At 48.2% G+C, this 17,910-nt stretch overlaps 2 protein-coding genes across 6 annotated transcripts in view; both read right to left on the reverse strand.

Moving 5' to 3' along the window:
- LOC102574276 (protocadherin gamma-A4) overlaps positions 1-17,910 on the reverse strand; it is a 389,584-nt gene that overhangs the window by 190,300 nt on the left and 181,374 nt on the right. The window lies entirely within an intron of this gene.
- Positions 4,619-7,339, reverse strand: LOC132243389 (protocadherin gamma-A5-like). The gene has a single exon (XM_059713049.1). It carries the CDS (start codon positions 7,115-7,117, stop codon positions 4,619-4,621), a length of 2,499 nt encoding a protein of 832 aa, XP_059569032.1. The 5' UTR covers positions 7,118-7,339.

Consider the following 17,910-nt stretch of genomic DNA (forward strand, 5'->3'; position numbering starts at 1 on the left):
AAGTGGATGTCCATCAGCATCAGCGCGTCTTGTCCCAGTGGACAAAGTGGCCCCATTCAGAGGCAGGCAGTTGTGGAGGAGAAAGCACGTCTGCAAAGCTGAGCATGAAGTGGTTGCTGGTGTCCCACTTCAAAGAGACGTCGAAGACCTTGCCCTGGTTGGGCTTGGCCCTCAGGTCACAGGCGTATTTGCTGCAGATGGCATCCTTCAGGAACCTCTTCAGGAAGGTCCTCACGTGGGGCATCATGGTGACACAGTCGGCATGTGGGGCTGGTTGCAGGGAGACTCCCAGCTCCCCGCACTCCTAAGAGCCGATGCATTTCCCGAGGCAGTGCGTGGAGTTGCGGGCTTGGCTCCACAGCGAGGCAAAGTCCCCACCATATCTGCCAAACTTGTCCTCCAGCGAGTCGCTAAGGAAGGTGGCCAAGTCACATCTGGTTGTTTGCCTTACGATCCTCTTGTGGGTGGTCTCCTCGAGGGTGTTGGGGTGATGATACTTACTCTCGGGTCCGGGCAGGTCAGGAGGTGGAAGGCGTGGGTGACCACTGCAATGTCACAGAGATTTGCACACGTCCAAAATACATTTGGGAAGGGCACTGCTTCTAGACGTCGCCTGCTTTTGTGAAATTAGTATATTTCAGTGCCCAATATAGTTAATTGCAGAAAAGCCTTATTTTTATATTTGTATTATTGGAAACGTTGCCTCTATGGAATGATAAACCGGGTGCAACAAAAACTTTTCCTTTAACGTATTTGAAATTTCTACGGTTCCTTGACCCCTTTTTTCAAGGCATGGGGCAACATTTTCATTTCAGATACACAATTGTATATGCTAAAAAGCTGGATACATTCTCGGTGTCAACTGCAGCAAATCAGAAATATTATTTCAGTCTACAGAATGAGGTATACCACAATTGGGAATACCAATATGATACTCAAGAAGACAAAGTAATTATGTATATGTTTACCGGAAGAGAGAATCCTCAATCAAAAATGTTTCAGGTAGTGGATATAAAATAATCTCAGAATTATTCCTTCTTTCTTTTGTGTCCTCCTTTTTGTAAATAACAATGATTCCTGCAACAAGGGACTTTCTGCATTATGCTTCACTTAAGTTGCACAAACATACAGTTTAAGACAGTGCTACCGAGATATGCACACCGGTACTGCTACATTTCATTGGTGCCTTGTTCTCATTCTTCTGCCTACACTTTATCGTAATATTATCACTATGTAGCCATAAGTAAGTTAGCATTCGTATTTAAAGGGAAGAAACGCCGAAATACTCCATTGAGGAACTAGACTGCTTTCTGCGAGGATGCGATCAAACACGAGAAAGATGTGAACTGTGGTCGTCTCCAGAAGAAAAAATATGGACAAATATGAAAGATGTAGGGAACAGGGCGATAACAATAAGCCCAACATAACAGACTCACTCAAACTTACATGAACCTTTAGGGATATATATCATAACGAGGGGGGAAAATAATAAGTATTATTTCAGCTTTTTAGAGAACTCAGATATACAGAAAGAAACTCACCAGAATAAAAATCTGATTTCCCTCATTGTTCTTTAAATAATCAGAAGCTAACAGAGGGTCCATCTTCTCCCCGACCGGGCTGAGACAGGGTTTCTGCAGAGCTGGGTGGACCGAAACTCTGGAGCTTGCAGTAAGAGAGACTTCCTGGGAGTAAGTGATTTTTTTTTTCTCAGCTCAACCCTGAAGTGCTCTCTGTGACATTTTCTAAGCCATTCAGGTCCGTATTTTTTAACGTGGATACTCCAAGGAAAATTAAATACTTAACTACAAAAAAACAAACGGGTTGGTGTTCAGTGAAGTGCAACGAGGCTTCCTTTGGAGTTGAATGGGATTTTTTCTAGCTCCCAGCTGTGAAAATTAGAGGTTTATTAGATGGAGTAAATAAAGACTGTGTGTAAATTTGCACAATCCAAGTTTTAAAAAAGTTGCCGCATGTACCTCTTGTCTGACCTGTCCCATTTTTAAAGTGGGGAAAATATGGTTTCTTTCTATGTTGACAGGACTTGTTTAAGACTTGGACTCAAAGAATAAAGAATATAGGGACAAGGCTGGAAAAGTCATGGGTAGGTCGGGTAGTCCAGCTCTCTGCTCAAGGCAGGATCATTACTGTGCAAGCCATCCCCAGAAAAAAAAAAAACATTATCCCAGTACAACATAAAAGTATTTTGGATCTAACTGAAAAGCCATAGAAGTAAGTGGAAAGAAATCTCTCAACTGCCTTCAGTGTGTTTCTTATCCTTTCAAGGGTTCCTAAACCCTTTCAAATACTAGCCAAGAGGTACTACTTACAAGTGACGGATAAGGAAGGCAGTCCATCAAACAAAGAATAATAACAAAAAATATGGCTAGGTCGTTTTTTTAAATGTATTCAATAATTCAGGTCAGATTCTCAAGAGGAGGCTACATAGGGAACCGATTGGAATCGTTTTGAGAGAATGATTAGGTTATTCTCAAATAAGAAAATCACCCGGAACCGTGACCACCTAGAGGATCAGTCCGAAAGTAATGCCTCCTTTTATCTTTTGAGTAAACCATGGACATGGAGAGTGTTCTTTTGTTGACTTTGTTGGGCTTTTTGCATACTGTGTTTCATTTTATTCCGGATTTTGCCATCGGCGTCAGAACTAACTGTGGCTTCCTTAGGCAAAAGAGGCATATATGAAGTGCTACTTCTTCACAAAAAATGCTCACCCACACACCAGCTTGTGCACTAGAGAGGAAGTCTCAACCTTTGGACAGACTGTGGTATCTCCATTCTCCATACAGCTCAGGGTGAAGGGCAGATTATGTGGCAGCCTTTTCAGGATGATACTAAAGTGACTGAGGTTGTCACAGTGGCTGTGGAACAAGGACAAAGACTTCTACAATATTGAGATACATGCCCTTATTCACCACCAGGAAATGGCCAATGGTGGAGAAGACTATGCTGAAAAATAGCATCTCATCAGTGACTATATACATATTTTCCATTCGAGTTTAATCTTTTTTCAATAATATTTGTTCGAGGAAAAAAAAAACAGGAGACATCATTTTCTTACTGACCCTGGTAGACATAATCTCCATAGGCTATTACCACTACTAGAAACAGAGAATATATATACTCTGTTTACAGCACAATATCAACTCAAAAATATTTTATCTACTGGTTAGTAACCATGTTACTATACTTAATTGAAGAAATTATTTTTTTCCTACAAAGAACTATGAAAATACTTTTTTTAATAATACCTATTAAAACAATATAGTTTGTTTTATAAAGTTCATCCAATCCTTTAACTCGGACAAAGCTTAACAGAACACAAGTAAAATACAAGCAGATACTATTACTTTTTAAAAAGATGATATAGACTTTCTGTTAGTGTCCGAATTTTGTAATTTTGATATTTGCAGTATATATTACATATGTCTATGGCATAGAATAAATTTTGTGTGATCCCCCCAGTTCTTTCTCTGAAAGCTGGAACATGCACATTTAAAAGCACATTATTCTGTAATTGTCGTTCCTATTTTAATATGAAGACTGCACTTTCTAAGTACTTGTTTCTGTGCATGCCAAATTGAAGGAAATGATGAAAATTCCATGGTAACACACAAATCTAAAAAGGAAATAAAAACTTGTATATTTTCCAAAAAGAATGGGTAGTAAATAAACTCAAATATGATTATTCAAATGAGATTTTAGAAGCAACACCGCACAATTTTCTTTTCTCACACCAGCACTACTGCTCCTTTTTTCTCACTGTACACTTCCAATTAAAAGCAAAAGGGCCCAAAGATTATAGCTGCCATCCACTATGGGCCTGTCCTCTAGGATCAGAGAATTATAGGTTGATAATCATTAAAGATAAACAGCATACCCTTTTTTTCAAATAAAATAAAGTAAATCTTATGGCCTAATTCGAGGAAGCTCATGCATACAAGATTTACTTAATGACACTGTCATACCTAACAGCTGTATAATGAGTAAAAACAACCACTCAAACCACATAAAAAGTAGGAAAGATACTGTTTTGGAAACCTAGATTAATTAGGGCAGAAACGAATGATATTATTTAATGGACATGAAGATCATCCTTTAAATTAAAATATTAAAAAGGAAAGATCACTCTCTGGGCGAAGGAAGGGCTGCAATACCATCAGTAAAACTGACTTCGAAAAAACATAATATATCAAGCGCTCTACATAACACATTTATATGGTTCAATAAATAGAGTAGCTTCTAATAACAATCGACCAAAAATATTTCACAGAACAGATATTTAAACTCCCATTGGAATTCCATCTCCTCTTCCCACCACTCCTATGGAAGTTTTTTCCGGCACCTCGTCAACCCATGTATTCCTATGAGAGGTTTTGTTGACAAGAAGTCAACCCGTTCCTTCCAATGGGAGTATATTCATAGGATATTTTTTTAAAAGTATTTAAAAAGTGAAAAATCCTTCTTGTTCCTAGGCACAAATGCATGCACTCTACACTGCCAAACTGGCCATGCTGAAGTCAAGCTATAACATGCAGTGATTTCAAAGGATCAAAGACTTTCTTCTTTCCATTCCATTCATTAAATATAAATTTAGACACTAACAATGATCCGAAAGACAGAAACACCAGAATGTAAACAAGGGCAACAGAATACAAAAACGTCGGCTCACCTGCAGCGCAGCCTGGTCCGCCTCACACACCTTTGAATCCTTACCCACCGGGGCAGGCTCCTTGCCCTGTCCCGCCGGCGGCCGAGCCAGGGTGCCGGCAGAGCTGGGCGGGCCGAAGCTCCACTGGCTCTTCCTGGAGCCGGCCGTGAGAGACACGTCCTGGGAGTAGGAGTGCAGGAAAGCGCGGACGCCGTCGATGCCCGCGAAGTGCGAGACGGGCACCCCGGCCAGGGCGCCGCCGGCCGAGCCCAGCAGCTGCGCCTGCCGCCAGCGGCGCAGCCGCAGGCCCAGCAGCACGATGAGGAAGGCGAGGAAGAGGCACGACACGGCGGCCACGGCCACCACCAGGTACAAGGTGAGGCTGGCCTGCGCCTCGGCCGCCGGCGCCGCCAGGCTGCCCAGGTCGGCCAGCAGCTCGGGGATGCTGTCGGCCACGGCCACCGTGAGCGTGACGCTGGCCGACAGCGGCGGCTGCCCGTTGTCCCGCACGCCCACCACCAGGCGGTGCTTGAGCGCGTCCCTGTCGCCCAGGGCGCGCGCCGTGCGGATCTCGCCCGTGTGCACGCCCAGCGCGAAGAGCCCCGGCTCGCTGGCCTTGAGCAGCTCGTACGACAGCCAGGCGTTCTGCCCCGCGTCCGCGTCCACCGCCACCACCTTGGTCACCAGGTAGCCCGGCTCGGCCGAGCGCGGCGCCAGCTCCACGCCCGTCGAGCCGTCGCGGGGCGCCGCCGGGTACAGGATCTCGGGCCGGTTGTCGTTCTGGTCCAGCACCAGCAGCGTGACCGAGGCGCTGCTGCGCAGCGGCGGCGACCCGCCGTCCCGCGCCTCCACGGCGAAGCGGATCTCGCGCACCTGCTCGTAGTCCAGGGCGCGCAGCGCATGCACCGCGCCGCTCTCCGCCTGCACCGACAGCCACGACGACAGCGGCGCGCCCTGCAGCTCGCCCTCCGCCAGCCAGTACGTCACCCGGGCGTTGTCGCCCCAGTCCGCGTCGGCCGCCCGCGCGCAGAACACCGAGGCGCCGCGGGCGTTGTTCTCGCTCACCCACACGCTGTAGGCCGCCTGGCTGAAGGCCGGCGCGTTGTCGTTCACGTCCGACACCTGCACGGCGATCGTCGTGGCGGACCACAGCGGCGGCGCCCCGCGGTCCCGGGCCGTGACCGTCACGTTGTAATCCGCCACCTGCTCCCGGTCCAGGTCTCTGGCCGTCACCAGGCTGTAGTAGTTGTCCACGGATTTCTGGAGCCGAAAGGGGACGTGGTCCGGGATGGAGCACATGATCTCCCCGTTCCCGCCGGAATCTTTGTCTTTCGCTCGTAAAAGAGCAACTACAGTCCCTGGCGGGCTGTCTTCACTGATGGAGCTGACAGCAGAGGTGACTGTGATCTGGGGTGCGTTATCATTCACGTCGAGGACAGTCACCAGTACTTTTGCCCGGGCCCAGAGGTCTCCACTGTCCCTTGCCTGAACCTCCAATTCATAGACGGCCTCTTCCTCGTAGTCCAGAGTCCCCACCGTCACGATATCTCCCGTTCGAGAGTCCACCTGGAAGGTCTCAGACGCTTTGTCCTTCGTCTTCCGCAGCGAGTAGGCGACTGCAGCGTTGAGCCCCTCGTCCGCGTCCGTGGCGTTAACTGTGAGCAGCGCGGAGCCCACGGGCACGTTCTCCCGCACGCTCACGCGGTAGAGCGTCTGGCTGAACACGGGCGCGTTGTCATTGGCATCGAGCACCACCACGTGGATCCGCGCCGTGCCGGAGCGGACCGGATCTCCGCCGTCAGTGGCTGTGAGGATGAGGTCGTGAGCAGCCTGCTCTTCTCGATCCAGGGGCTTCTCCAGCACCAACTCGGGGTATTTGTCCCCAGCAGCTCCCGCTTGCACATCCAGAGAGAAGTGCTCGTTGCTGCTCAGCTGGTAGTCCCGGATAGAGTTAATCCCCACATCCGGATCCTGCGCCTCTTCCAGACTATACCGTGTTCCCACGGCAGTTGTCTCACTGATCCTGAACTCCAGCTTCCCCTCCTGGAAGCTCGGGGCATGGTCATTCACATCTGTGAGTTCGACTTCAGTTATGAAAACTTCCATTCTGTCCTCTGCGATAATCTCACAATTGATGACACACTTCTCGGCCCGGCCGCACAGCTGCTCCCTGTCTAGCCGCTCCGCCGTGATTAAATGGCCGCTCTTTACATTCAAAGTGAAATACTGCGTCCCACCTGTGGAGACCAAGCGCACACCGCGCTCCGACAGCGCCTTGGCCTCCAGCCCCAGGTCCTGCGCGATGTTCCCCACGAAAGAGCCTTTCTGCATTTCCTCGGGGATCGAGTAGCGAATCTGCCCGGCCGCAGCGGCCCCGCACACGGTCAGCACTACGCAGCACAGAACGGCTCGCCCTGCGCAGCGCCGCAGCCTTTGTACTTTCGCCATTTCGAGTCCGTTTACTGATCGAAATTTGTCTTCTGGTCACCCAACCGCTCAGCTCTCAGTCCTTAGCCCCAGCAGCCCCTGGCCCTTGAAAGTTGCCGGTTTCTCGGAGTGCTTCTCAAGCGGAGCTCCCCTTGAAATCCGGCGGAGGGACCGTGCGCCTGCTCGTGAGCTCTGTGACTGCGGCTCTGGGCTGCCTGGATTTCTCGGCGCATTTCCCTGCCTCGATTGGTGAACAGCGGCGCTCCGAGTTTCAACCAGTAACTGCAGTGGCTTACATAGATATTTCACTTCTCTTCTTCGTGTCCTCTATTTTCTTTTTCCGGTTTTAATATTTCCGTTTTCTAAAGATATAGTGTATTTTAATTATTTAAGTCTACTTATAAAATCTAATTTATTGTTCAAAACTAAACGTGAAATGTCTGTGAAATCATATGGTTGCACGGAAAATGAGACAGTAAGGAAGGAAATAGTATTTCCTAGTGTTCCTAGTGTTTAGCAGATCAGGAGGTGGAGGTATGGTTTATATTTATTCTTTTGGTGAACCCAGTCTAGGTCTCTAACTGCTTTGTTTTAGTTGTTATGTTTTATTTATTTCTCCGAGACTGAAAAACAGCTGGAAGAAAAGCAAAGGAAATGTGAACAGGGAAGAGAGGGAGAGGCAACTGTAGGATAGACTCCCTCCCTTCTCCAACTTCTGCTGCCTCCCCTAGCCGCTTGGGACAGAAAGAGGGAAAGATGGGGCGGGGCGGGGCGGGGCGGCACAGTCTGTGGGGCTCAGGAAGTCTGTAGCTACGGGATTCGGGGGACTTGGCAACTTCCCGCGGCGGAGAGATGCCTGCATCGCTCAGGGTGGGAGGAATTCAGAACAGTGCTCGGGGCAGAGAAACTGGCATTGTGCAGCTCGGGTTTTCTGCCTTGCTGGCTGGTTATCATGGGGGGACTCAAGTAACACAATGTGGAGGCAAGCAGCCCACTCACCATTTGAGCAGACGCCTGAGACCCTAGCCACTGAGAAGGAAGTCAGTCCTGCCATAGGATTTTTATACCTTTTACAAATATAATAAAAATGGATAAGCAGCTACATGATGGCCCTCTCCATAGACTGCCACCTTGACGGAGTCGAGATGACCCTAAGAGTAACACCAACTTGCTGGGGTCACCCATGGCAATAAGGTCAAGGGTGAAGATAAGTCTAAAAAGAAGATAAGTCCAGAACAACGTAACATATAGACCTCAAGAGTGGAGTAGGTGAAAGAAGAAGGTATACTTCTGAATCGCTGCAGAAGCACATGAAGACTGCAGTGGAAGCGTAACCCCAGTCATCTTGGATCTCTTTTTACTGGACACAGGTTTCTCCTCTGCCAAGATCCACGCAGTTGCTGAAGCCCAACAACCTCCTCATGTAAAATAAATTACACTCAGGCTTCTCTCACTAGATCCAACTTCTACCACAATAACCAATCACCAATACCCATAACAACTAAAAAAGTCCCACGGCAATGGATGAGTGGTGATGGGGACAGATAAAGTGATCACCAGGAGTCCTTAATCACAGATCCACATGCAGGTGGCAGTCACGTGTTCCTTGCTTCACCCTTGGAATGGGACAGGAGGGTGATTTTGCAACTGTGATCCCGACTGAGCAGTCCTTTTTAGGATGCCCTCTGTTCACCCTGCATGAGGAGGGGGCTAGAAAAGGTGCACGGAACATAGGCTGTCCCACCTTATCATACCTGACTGGATAACCACTTCCGGAGGGAGGGAGGGGGGTGAGGTCACTGGAATTGTGGCTGAAACACAAAAATGTCCTTTCCATCCTGAAACGTACGGACCTTACTAGGTGAGCCGAACAGTGACAGACTTGAACATAGAATAGCTGTTGCTGCCTGAAAACTCTCATGACACATCGATATCACTGCTCTCAGTGAGACCAGAGGTGCAGTCTGAAGTCACTGAGGGAGGAGGCGGGTAGCTATTTGTTCTTCTGGAAAGGGAAGCCTGCAAACAACAGGCGAGTACACAGTGTTGGTTTTGCCATTAAGAACCAGACTGTTAACTGACCGATCAAATTCCCTGTTGGCATTTATGAGCACCTCATGACTCTCTGCCTCCAACTGATTAACAATTTGTTTGCTACCATCATCAGTGCATATGCCCCAACACTTAATGCCAAGGAAGAACAGAAAGAACAGTTTTATGTTGACCTTGGTGAAATCCTATCATCCAGAAAGAGGATAAGATCATCCTCCTTGGCGATTTTAGTGTGAGAGCTGGTCGGGTCTTGAACATGTATATGGGGAACCATTCGGAAGGACAGTAATGAGAAAAGTCAATTCCAACAGCATCCTCTTACTCAGCAAATGTACAGAGCTAACATTAGCTTCAGACATGACAGGTACAAAACAACATGGCGACCCACTTGAAACATTGGCATCTCCTCAACTATACCATTGTAAGAACATGTGATCCAGAAGCAGTTCATATCATGCATATTATGAGAGGAAGGATGACTGCTGACCTGATCATCACTTAGTTAAATCCATCAGGTCCATCAGGGTTGTGCTGAAACATTGAAAGCAACCCAAATCAGGCCAAAGCCGTACAACATCAGATGCCTTTAGACTCCTAGACACCTAAAAGTCCTCCAAACATATCTCAGAAAGAAACTTACCAATTTTAGGATTGAAAATGGTAACACTTGTGTTGAGGAAGACTGACATGAAGAAAACAATCCATGAGGCTTGCATGGAATCAATTAACTTTATCACCTGGCATCATCAGGACTAGTTTGATGGAAACAGAGGAAAGCTTTCTGTGGCAAAACCATCCTATGTGCAGGCAGGAGTAGGGAACTTTTTGACAGTTTAGAGCTGAAGCTGAGACGAAGATACAAGAAATCAAAAACAAATGTTGGGAAGAGAAGGCAAAAGAAATCCAACAGTTTGTTGACAGTCATGACATGCAGAACTTCTTCAGACCAGTTGAGGTTGTGTGCAGACCAAGCTTTTTTGGACACACCAACCTAGAAATGAAGACGGCAGCACACTCCTCAAATACGAGTCCATCAAAAACTGCTGGAGTGAGCACTACCAGAAGCTTCTGAACCAAGAATTGAGGGTGACTGATGAAACCATGGAATACATCCCATAGCATCCAGTAAGGGAAACACTTGCCAGTCCACCAGCCTCTGAAGAAGTCTGCCAGTTGGTAAGACTGGATGAAAAACAACAAAGCATCTGACCCTAATGGCATACCAGCTGAGGTCTTTGAAGTTGGTGGGGAAAATATGGCCAACAAGCTCCACACACTGTTTTTCAAAATATGGGACACTGAGAAAATTCCCACTGACCTAAGGAATCCCAATATTGTCACCATTTCTAAAAATGGATGTAAGTCTTTGTGGAAACTATCAAGGTATTGCCCTCCTCTCTATCGCTGGGAAGCTCCTCGGTCAAATTTTGCAGAACCAAATTTTGCAGAACCTCTTGCCAACGAAATGCTTCCTGAGTCTCAGTGTGGTTTCAGAGCATTGTGAGGAACCATGGACATGATTTTTGTGGCCCAGAAGATCCAGGAAAAATGCCAAGAACAACATCGGGAACTTTATATGGCCTTTTTCAATTTGACCAAAGCCTTTGACTCTGTTAACTGTGAGGCTCTATGGGAGATTTTATGGAAGTTTGGTTCCCCAGATAAATTTATCATCACCACCCTAAGACCCGATCCTTTCATGACCAGATCCCTGCCTCCCATCTTACGCACTGGCTCTGCTATGGAGCCCTTTGTCACTCGAACTGGCAGCAAGGGGGTTGCGTGATCACACCAATTTTTTCTTCCATCTCTGTTGTGGTCATCCAGATGCTCATCTGTAACTGCCTGCCACATAGCATCAGCATCAAGTACAGGATGGATGGGAGGATGGGAAACATTTCAATTTCTCCCTCCTCTTTGCCAAAACCAAAGTTACATGGGCCTTAACTGTGGAACTTCAGTACCCCAATGATTGTGCTGTCATTGCACATATGGAGGAGGATGTACAAATGGCCCTTCAGTGCTTCTCTCCAGCAAATCAGTGCCTGGGATGACCCTTAACATTGGAAAAACAAAGGTGCTTCATTTATTTTAATGTGCATTACAGCTTCACTTAAAAAAAAAGCATGCTATTTAGAGTTAATGCACATTAAAATAGGCTAATGGGCTTTAAGCATCACTTTAAAACTGTGCTCTTCAGTTAATGTGCATTAAGACAGGCTAATGTGAATTTTCTTAGTGCCTCACAATGAGGGTATTTGTACACGTTTGTGCTGTAGCATCGGCTGCTTTTAAGTCTTTGGGATTACTTAGAACAAATAAGGTGCTGCTTACTTGTGGGAGAAGATAGCTATTATGTGGCATGTTAAAGATGGCAGGGAAGAAATCGGGGCTACACAGGAAATCCTGGCACTGTTAGTGAGGTGGAAGGGCCATCATAAAATGTCATACCTTCTGCATTTGTACAATAACCAAACCCCAGAGCAGTCTCATAAGTGAAGAATCATTTTTCACTGTGTTCAATCCTGAGGTTTGGTGGAATGATTGTGCGTACAGTATACTTGAAAACTAACCTTAAATGTCACCGATCACAAAGGCTGAGTGAAAAGATTTGGAAGCCTTTTTAATTTACAATATTTTCTTACATACAACACACCCCTCTTCTCCAAAAATCACACTCCCCCCCCAAAAAAAATTAGGGTGCATGTATTAAGGGGGGAAGCTGATTTTATGTCTGGTTTGGAAGCGTCCTGCTTTGATTCCAGCTCCGCAGTGCAACAGCTGTGACATTATTCAAGTTGCTGAGTGAATCGTGGTGAAGGGGATATAACAGTAGGAGTCTACTACAGACCTCCTAATCAAGAGCAAGAGCCAGGGAACTGGCTGAGGCTGCACGCTCTCAGTGTACGGTTGTCATGGGTGATTTTAACTACCCTGACATCTCATGGGAAGAGCACTTAGACAAATTCAATTGGTTGCAGTGCTTCCTCAAGCATTGACGAGCTTTATTTGTCTCAAGCAGTCTACAGACCGACAAGGGGGAAGGCACTGCTGGACCTGGTATTGGCCAAAGGGGATGATCTAGTCAGTGACCTGAGAACAGGGAAGCTGAGTGACCACGAGTTGATCACTTTCTCTATTCACCACAAAGCTGGCAAGTCAGTCAGCAATATGGAAGTCCTCGATTTTAGGAAAGCCGACTTCCACAAGCTTAGGAGGCTAGTTGTTCAGACCCTGAGAAACCACAATCTGGAAGGGAGGAATGTCCATGGTGAGTGGTCATCCCTCAAGGATGCAACCATTGAAGCAAAACCTAAGTCCATTCCAACCCACAGAAAAAGTAACAAAAGGGCAGGATGACCTCCTTGGCTCAATAGGGAACTCAAGGACCTCCTGCACCTAAAAAAAGAAGTTTATAAAGAATGGAAGATGGGAAACACCACTAAGGAGGAGTACTCGGCACTTGACCACACCTGCAGGGAGCAAACTAGGAAAGCCAAGGCTGAAACTGAGCTCAAACTGGCCACTCAAATCAAGGAATATAAAAAGTCCTTCAAATACATGGAAAGTCAGAAAAAGAACAAGGGTAACATTGGACTCTTACTCAACCAAGTGGGGCAGCTGATAACAGACACCCAGGAAAAAGCCAATCTCCTTAACAACTACTTTGCATTGGTCTTCCATCAGCCCAGTGGGATCACCCTGCCTGACAAGAGGCAGAATCACCAGGGGAAGGGTGAAACTGAGACCATCACTGCCACTGATCTTGTGAGGGAACACCTTAAGATGCTCGATATTCACAAATCAGCCAGCCCCGGTGGAAGTGCACCCAAGAGTGCTAAAGGAACTAGGTGACATTATAGCATAGCCTACAGTGAGGATATTAAAAAAGTCGTGGCTCTCAGGCAATGTGCCTGATGATTGGAAAAGGGCCAATGTGGTGCCTATCTTCAAAAAAGGGAGAAGGGAAGATCCAGAGAACTACAGGATAATTAGCTTGACCTCAATTCCTGAAAAGATCTTGGAAAAAATCATCAAGGAAACCATTATCAACATCCTAACATAAAGTAATTTCTGAGAGAAAGCCAACACGGCTTTGCGGTGGGTAGATCTTGTCTGACCAATCTGATTTCCTTCTGTGACCTGGTGACGCATCACCTGGATAAAGGAGAAGGGGTGGATATCATATTTTTGGACTTCAAGAAAGCCTTTGACCTGGTGTCCCATGATGGCCTCATGGAAAAAATTGGGGAATTGCGGCTTAGAAAATTTCACGGTCTGATGGCTGGGGAACTGGCTCCATGGACAGACCCAAAGCACGATAGTTGGTGGATGTGCGAGCCGGGCCCCGATCCCGCCCTTGTCGCCATGCGCGTCGGTGATTCCGATCCCATTCTGGCCGCCATAGGCAAGCCGGGGGCGAACCAGGATCGTACCGGACCCGTCTTCGGTGCACGCGGGCTGTGGCTGGCAGCCCGGGCACGCGGGGCGGGAGAGAACCGCGGGGCAGTTTAGCGCATGCGAGTTAGAATTAGTTATGGAGGCGTAATGGTTGATTGAAAAGATTGTTTACTTACACCCAAAGATGGTATTGGTGTAGGCTGGAGAGGTTCCCAGGCACAGCTCCTGCTTGAACCCTCGTTGGAGGACTCTGACAAATCGATTGCTCCTACGGAGTTTGCTAGGCTCTGCGGGTCCGGTTAAGTTGGGTTCGAAAAGTTTCCCCGGAGTTACTTAGGCTCCGCGGGTCCGAAGTTACGGGAAAGGGATACATCTAGGATTGCACTCGGCGACGGGGAGAGGCGAGAAGCGAAAGCTCCATAGGCTCGGTTGTATTGCCTCTATTGCCTGCTTAGGGGAGGCGCGTCGGGTCTGCGAGGGTCCACAGAGCTTTAAGATCTTCACACAAAATCTCTCTCTCTTCCTCCCTCCTCCTCTCCGACTTGGGCGGAAACTACCCAAGCCTTTTGTACGGCTAGCAAGCCAATCGCTAGCCGCTACGTGTGCCTAAATTAGGAATCGACCAATAACATGGCGCGGATCCTAATACAAATGGCGGGAACTTCTTTACAACGTGTATCACTACGGTGCAAGAAAGAGATGCACACTGCAAAGAAGCTGCAATCCGGCAGGAAATCCCCCGCTGCACCAGAGTTCTCTCTAGCAGCAGAGAACTCTACCGTGTAAAGAAAGCAACAAATTGGCGGGAAATAATTTAGCAGTGCCAAAGCACACACACAAACAAAAAATCACACCTTTGGGTTGTGACAGTGGATTCATAGATTCATAGATGCTAAGGTTGGAAGGGACCTCAATAGATCATTGAGTCCGACCCCCTGCATAGGCAGGAAAGAGTGCTGGGTTCAGATGACCCCAGCTAGATGCTTATCTAACCTCCTCTTGAAGACCCCCAGGGTGGGGGAGAGCACCACCTCCCTTGGGAGCCCATTCCAGACCTTGGCCACTCTAACTGTGAAGAAGTTCTTCCTAATGTCTAGTTTAAATCTGCTCTCTGCTGGCTTGTGGACATTATTTCTTGTAACCCCCGGGGGCACCTTGGTGAATAAAACCTCACCAATTCCCTTCTGTGCCCCCGTGATGAACTTATAGGCAGCCACAAGGTCGCCTCTCAACCTTCTCTTGCAGAGGCTGAAGAGGTCCAGGTGCCCCAGTCTCTCCTCATAGGGCTTGGCCTGCAAGCCCTTAACCATGCGAGTGGCCCTTCTCTGGACCCTCTCCAGGTTATCCACATCCCTCTTGAAGTGTGGCACCCAAAACTGCACGCAGTACTCCAACTGCGGTCTGACCAGCGCCCGATAGAGGGGAAGTATCACCTCCTTGGATCTGTTCGTCATGCATCTGCTGATGCACGATAAAGTGCCATTGGCTTTTCTGATGGCTTTGTCACACTGCCGACTCATGTTCGTCTTGGAGTTTGCTAGGACTCCAAGATCCCTTTCTGCTTCCGTTCCACCAAGCAGGTCATTCCCTAGGCAGTAGGTATGCTGGACATTTTTCCTCCCTGGTGCAGCACTTTGCATTTCTCCTTGTTGAATTGCATTCTGTTGTTTTCTGCCCATATGTCCAACCTGTCCAGGTCTGCTTGTAGTTGTTCCCTGCTCTCCGGTGTGTCCACTTCTCCCCGCAGTTTTGTGTCATCCGCAAACTTGGACAGAGTACACTTCACTCCCTCGTCCAAGTCGCTGATGAAGATATTGAAGAGTATCAGTCCAAGGACCAAGCCCTGCGGGACCCCACTGCCCACACCCTTCCAGGTCGATACCGACCCATCCATTATGACTCTCTGGGTGCGACTCTCTAGCCAATTCACCACCCACCAGACTGTGTAGTCATCCAAATCACAGCCTCTTAACTTGTTTACCAGTATGGTGTAGGATACCGTATCGAAGGCCTTCCTGAAGTCTAAGTATATGGCATCAATCCCTACTCCTGCGTCCAGGTGTTTTGTAGCCTGGTCATAAAAAGAGACTAGATTAGTCAGGCATGATCTACCTGCTATGAACCCGTGCTGGTTTCCCCTCAGCATAATTTGTCCTGCCCGGCTCTCGCAAATGTAAGTATTGATAATTTTTTCGAAGACTTTGCCTAGGATGGAGGTGAGACTAACTGGCCTATAGTTGCCTGGGTCCTCCTTCCTCCCCTTCTTGAAAATGGGGACGACATTAGCCCTTTTCCAGTCCTCCGGGACCGAATCAACTTGGTGTGTGGTCACCAGTGGCATCCCCCCAGGGCTCTGTTCTCAGAGCCGTACTCTTCAATGTGTTTATAAATTATCTGGACTCAGGTGTTTCAAGCAGACTGGCTAGGTTTGCTGACGACACCAAACTATGGGGAAGTGCGGCCATCCTGGAGGATAGGCTGGCAATCCAGGCTGGCCTCAACAGGCTTATAAGGTGGGCGGCTCAAAACCTGATGGCATTCAATGCTGAAAAATGCAACATGCTCCACCTCAAGAGAAAGAACCAACACCACACTTAAAGGCTCAGCAGTGCTATGCTAACTAGCACCATGTCTGAAAGAGACTTGGGGGTCATAATGGACCACAAGATGAACACGAGCCACCAATGTGATGCCACAGCCAGCAAAGTGAACAAAACTCTGGCTTGCATCTTCCGATGCATCTCAAACAAGACATGGAAAGTCATCCTCCCACTTTACTTGGGCTTGCTGAGACCACAACTGGAGTACCGTGCCCAGTTCTGGGCTCTGTAATTCAGAAAGGATGTGGAGCTCGAGAGAGTCCAGAGGAGAGCCATGAGCATGATCAAAGGGCAAGACAGCAAGCCTTATGAGGAGAAGCTGAGAGCCATGGGACTCTTCAGCCTGGGAAAGTGTAAGATCAGGGGGGATTTGGTGGTAGCCTATAAATATATAAGGGGTGTGGCACCAGGAACTGGGAGAACTCATGGGGTGCCCTGGTGAACAGAGGAAGACTAGGTCCAATGGTCACAAACTCTTGGAAGACTGTTTTAGGCTGGACATAGGGAAAAAATTCTTTACTCTCCAAGTCCCCAGGGCCTGGAATAGACTCCCTCCCAAAGGTGGTGCAGGAACCTACTCTGGATTCCTTAAGAACCACTTGGATGCTTATCTTGCTGGGATCATTTGGCTTCTGCTGACTGCCTGCCCTTTGGACAGGGGGCTGGACCCATTGATCTTGTGAGGTCCCTTCCAGCCCTAATGTCTATGAAATCTATGAAATCTGCCTACTCTGGTCAATTAATTCCTCTGGCAATGATCCCCATGGATGGAAAGGAGCTGGAGAATGTTGAACACTACATACCTTGGCACCCATCTCTCAAAGAAGGCCAACATTGATGAGGAGATGCAGTAGAGGATCCAATGCACCAACTCTGCCTTCAGAAGATTGAATCATCAATGATCACAACACCAGGAATTGAACAAAGCTCCTACTATAGAAGGCAACTCTTCTCTACAGCTGTGAAGCTTGGGTGACCTACAAGGACCATGTGAAAAGCGTGGAACACCATCACCAGTGCTACTTGTGGAAGATCCTTGGCATAAAATGGGAGGATCATTGCATAAATGCCAGCATCCTCACTGACACTAACACACAGCTTGGGAAAATACAGCCCATGGACTGGATCTGGCCCACAGAGGGACTTTGTTCAGCCTGCAGTGGGGCTTGTGGTGCATCCTACTGCCCCCTGGGCATTAGGCCTGTGAGAAGCGGCTAGTATTCGCTTCAGATTTGGATTTGGCCGATTTGGGGCACAGTGTCTCAATTTGGTGATTTGAATCACTGTCCCAAATTGATTTGGCTGAATCCGATTCAGAGATATGGCTGCTGCTGAATCTCTGAATCAGCCAGCCCCACAATGGCTGCCCCGTCCCAGTTCCCGGCTCTTTGGAAAGAAAAGCCCCAACTCAGCAGGTGCTGCTGGGCAGGGGGTTATCCCTGCTGCCCCCCACTACCCCCCACTGCATGGGGGGCTCTGCATGAGCCCCTCAACCCCCCCCCCTTGCTCCCCCAGCCCCTGCATGGGTGCCCTGCCCAAGCCAGCTCCAGCCCACTGGGGGAGCAGGGGGCGGGGTCAGGGGGGCTGACAGGTGTCCTCCCATGGTCCCCTCCCCCAGGCCCTCTTCCCCCACCCCTAGTACTTACCAGCTCTGAGTCTGGCTGCAGCTCCCTGCTGCAGCCACCAGGGACTGCCCAAATCATAGAAGCTCTCCGAATCTTTTCCGAAGATTCAGAGAGCTTCGAATTGATTCAGAACTTT

This window comes from Alligator mississippiensis, chromosome 9, assembly GCF_030867095.1.
Source record: "Alligator mississippiensis isolate rAllMis1 chromosome 9, rAllMis1, whole genome shotgun sequence".
In the NCBI taxonomy this organism is placed as follows: Eukaryota; Metazoa; Chordata; order Crocodylia; family Alligatoridae; genus Alligator; species Alligator mississippiensis.

What these genes read in the sequence shown, in the direction of transcription:
- LOC132243389 (XM_059713049.1), bottom strand. Translation starts at nt 7,117, where the DNA reads ATGGCGAAAGTACAAAGGCTGCGGCGCTGCGCAGGGCGAGCCGTTCTG.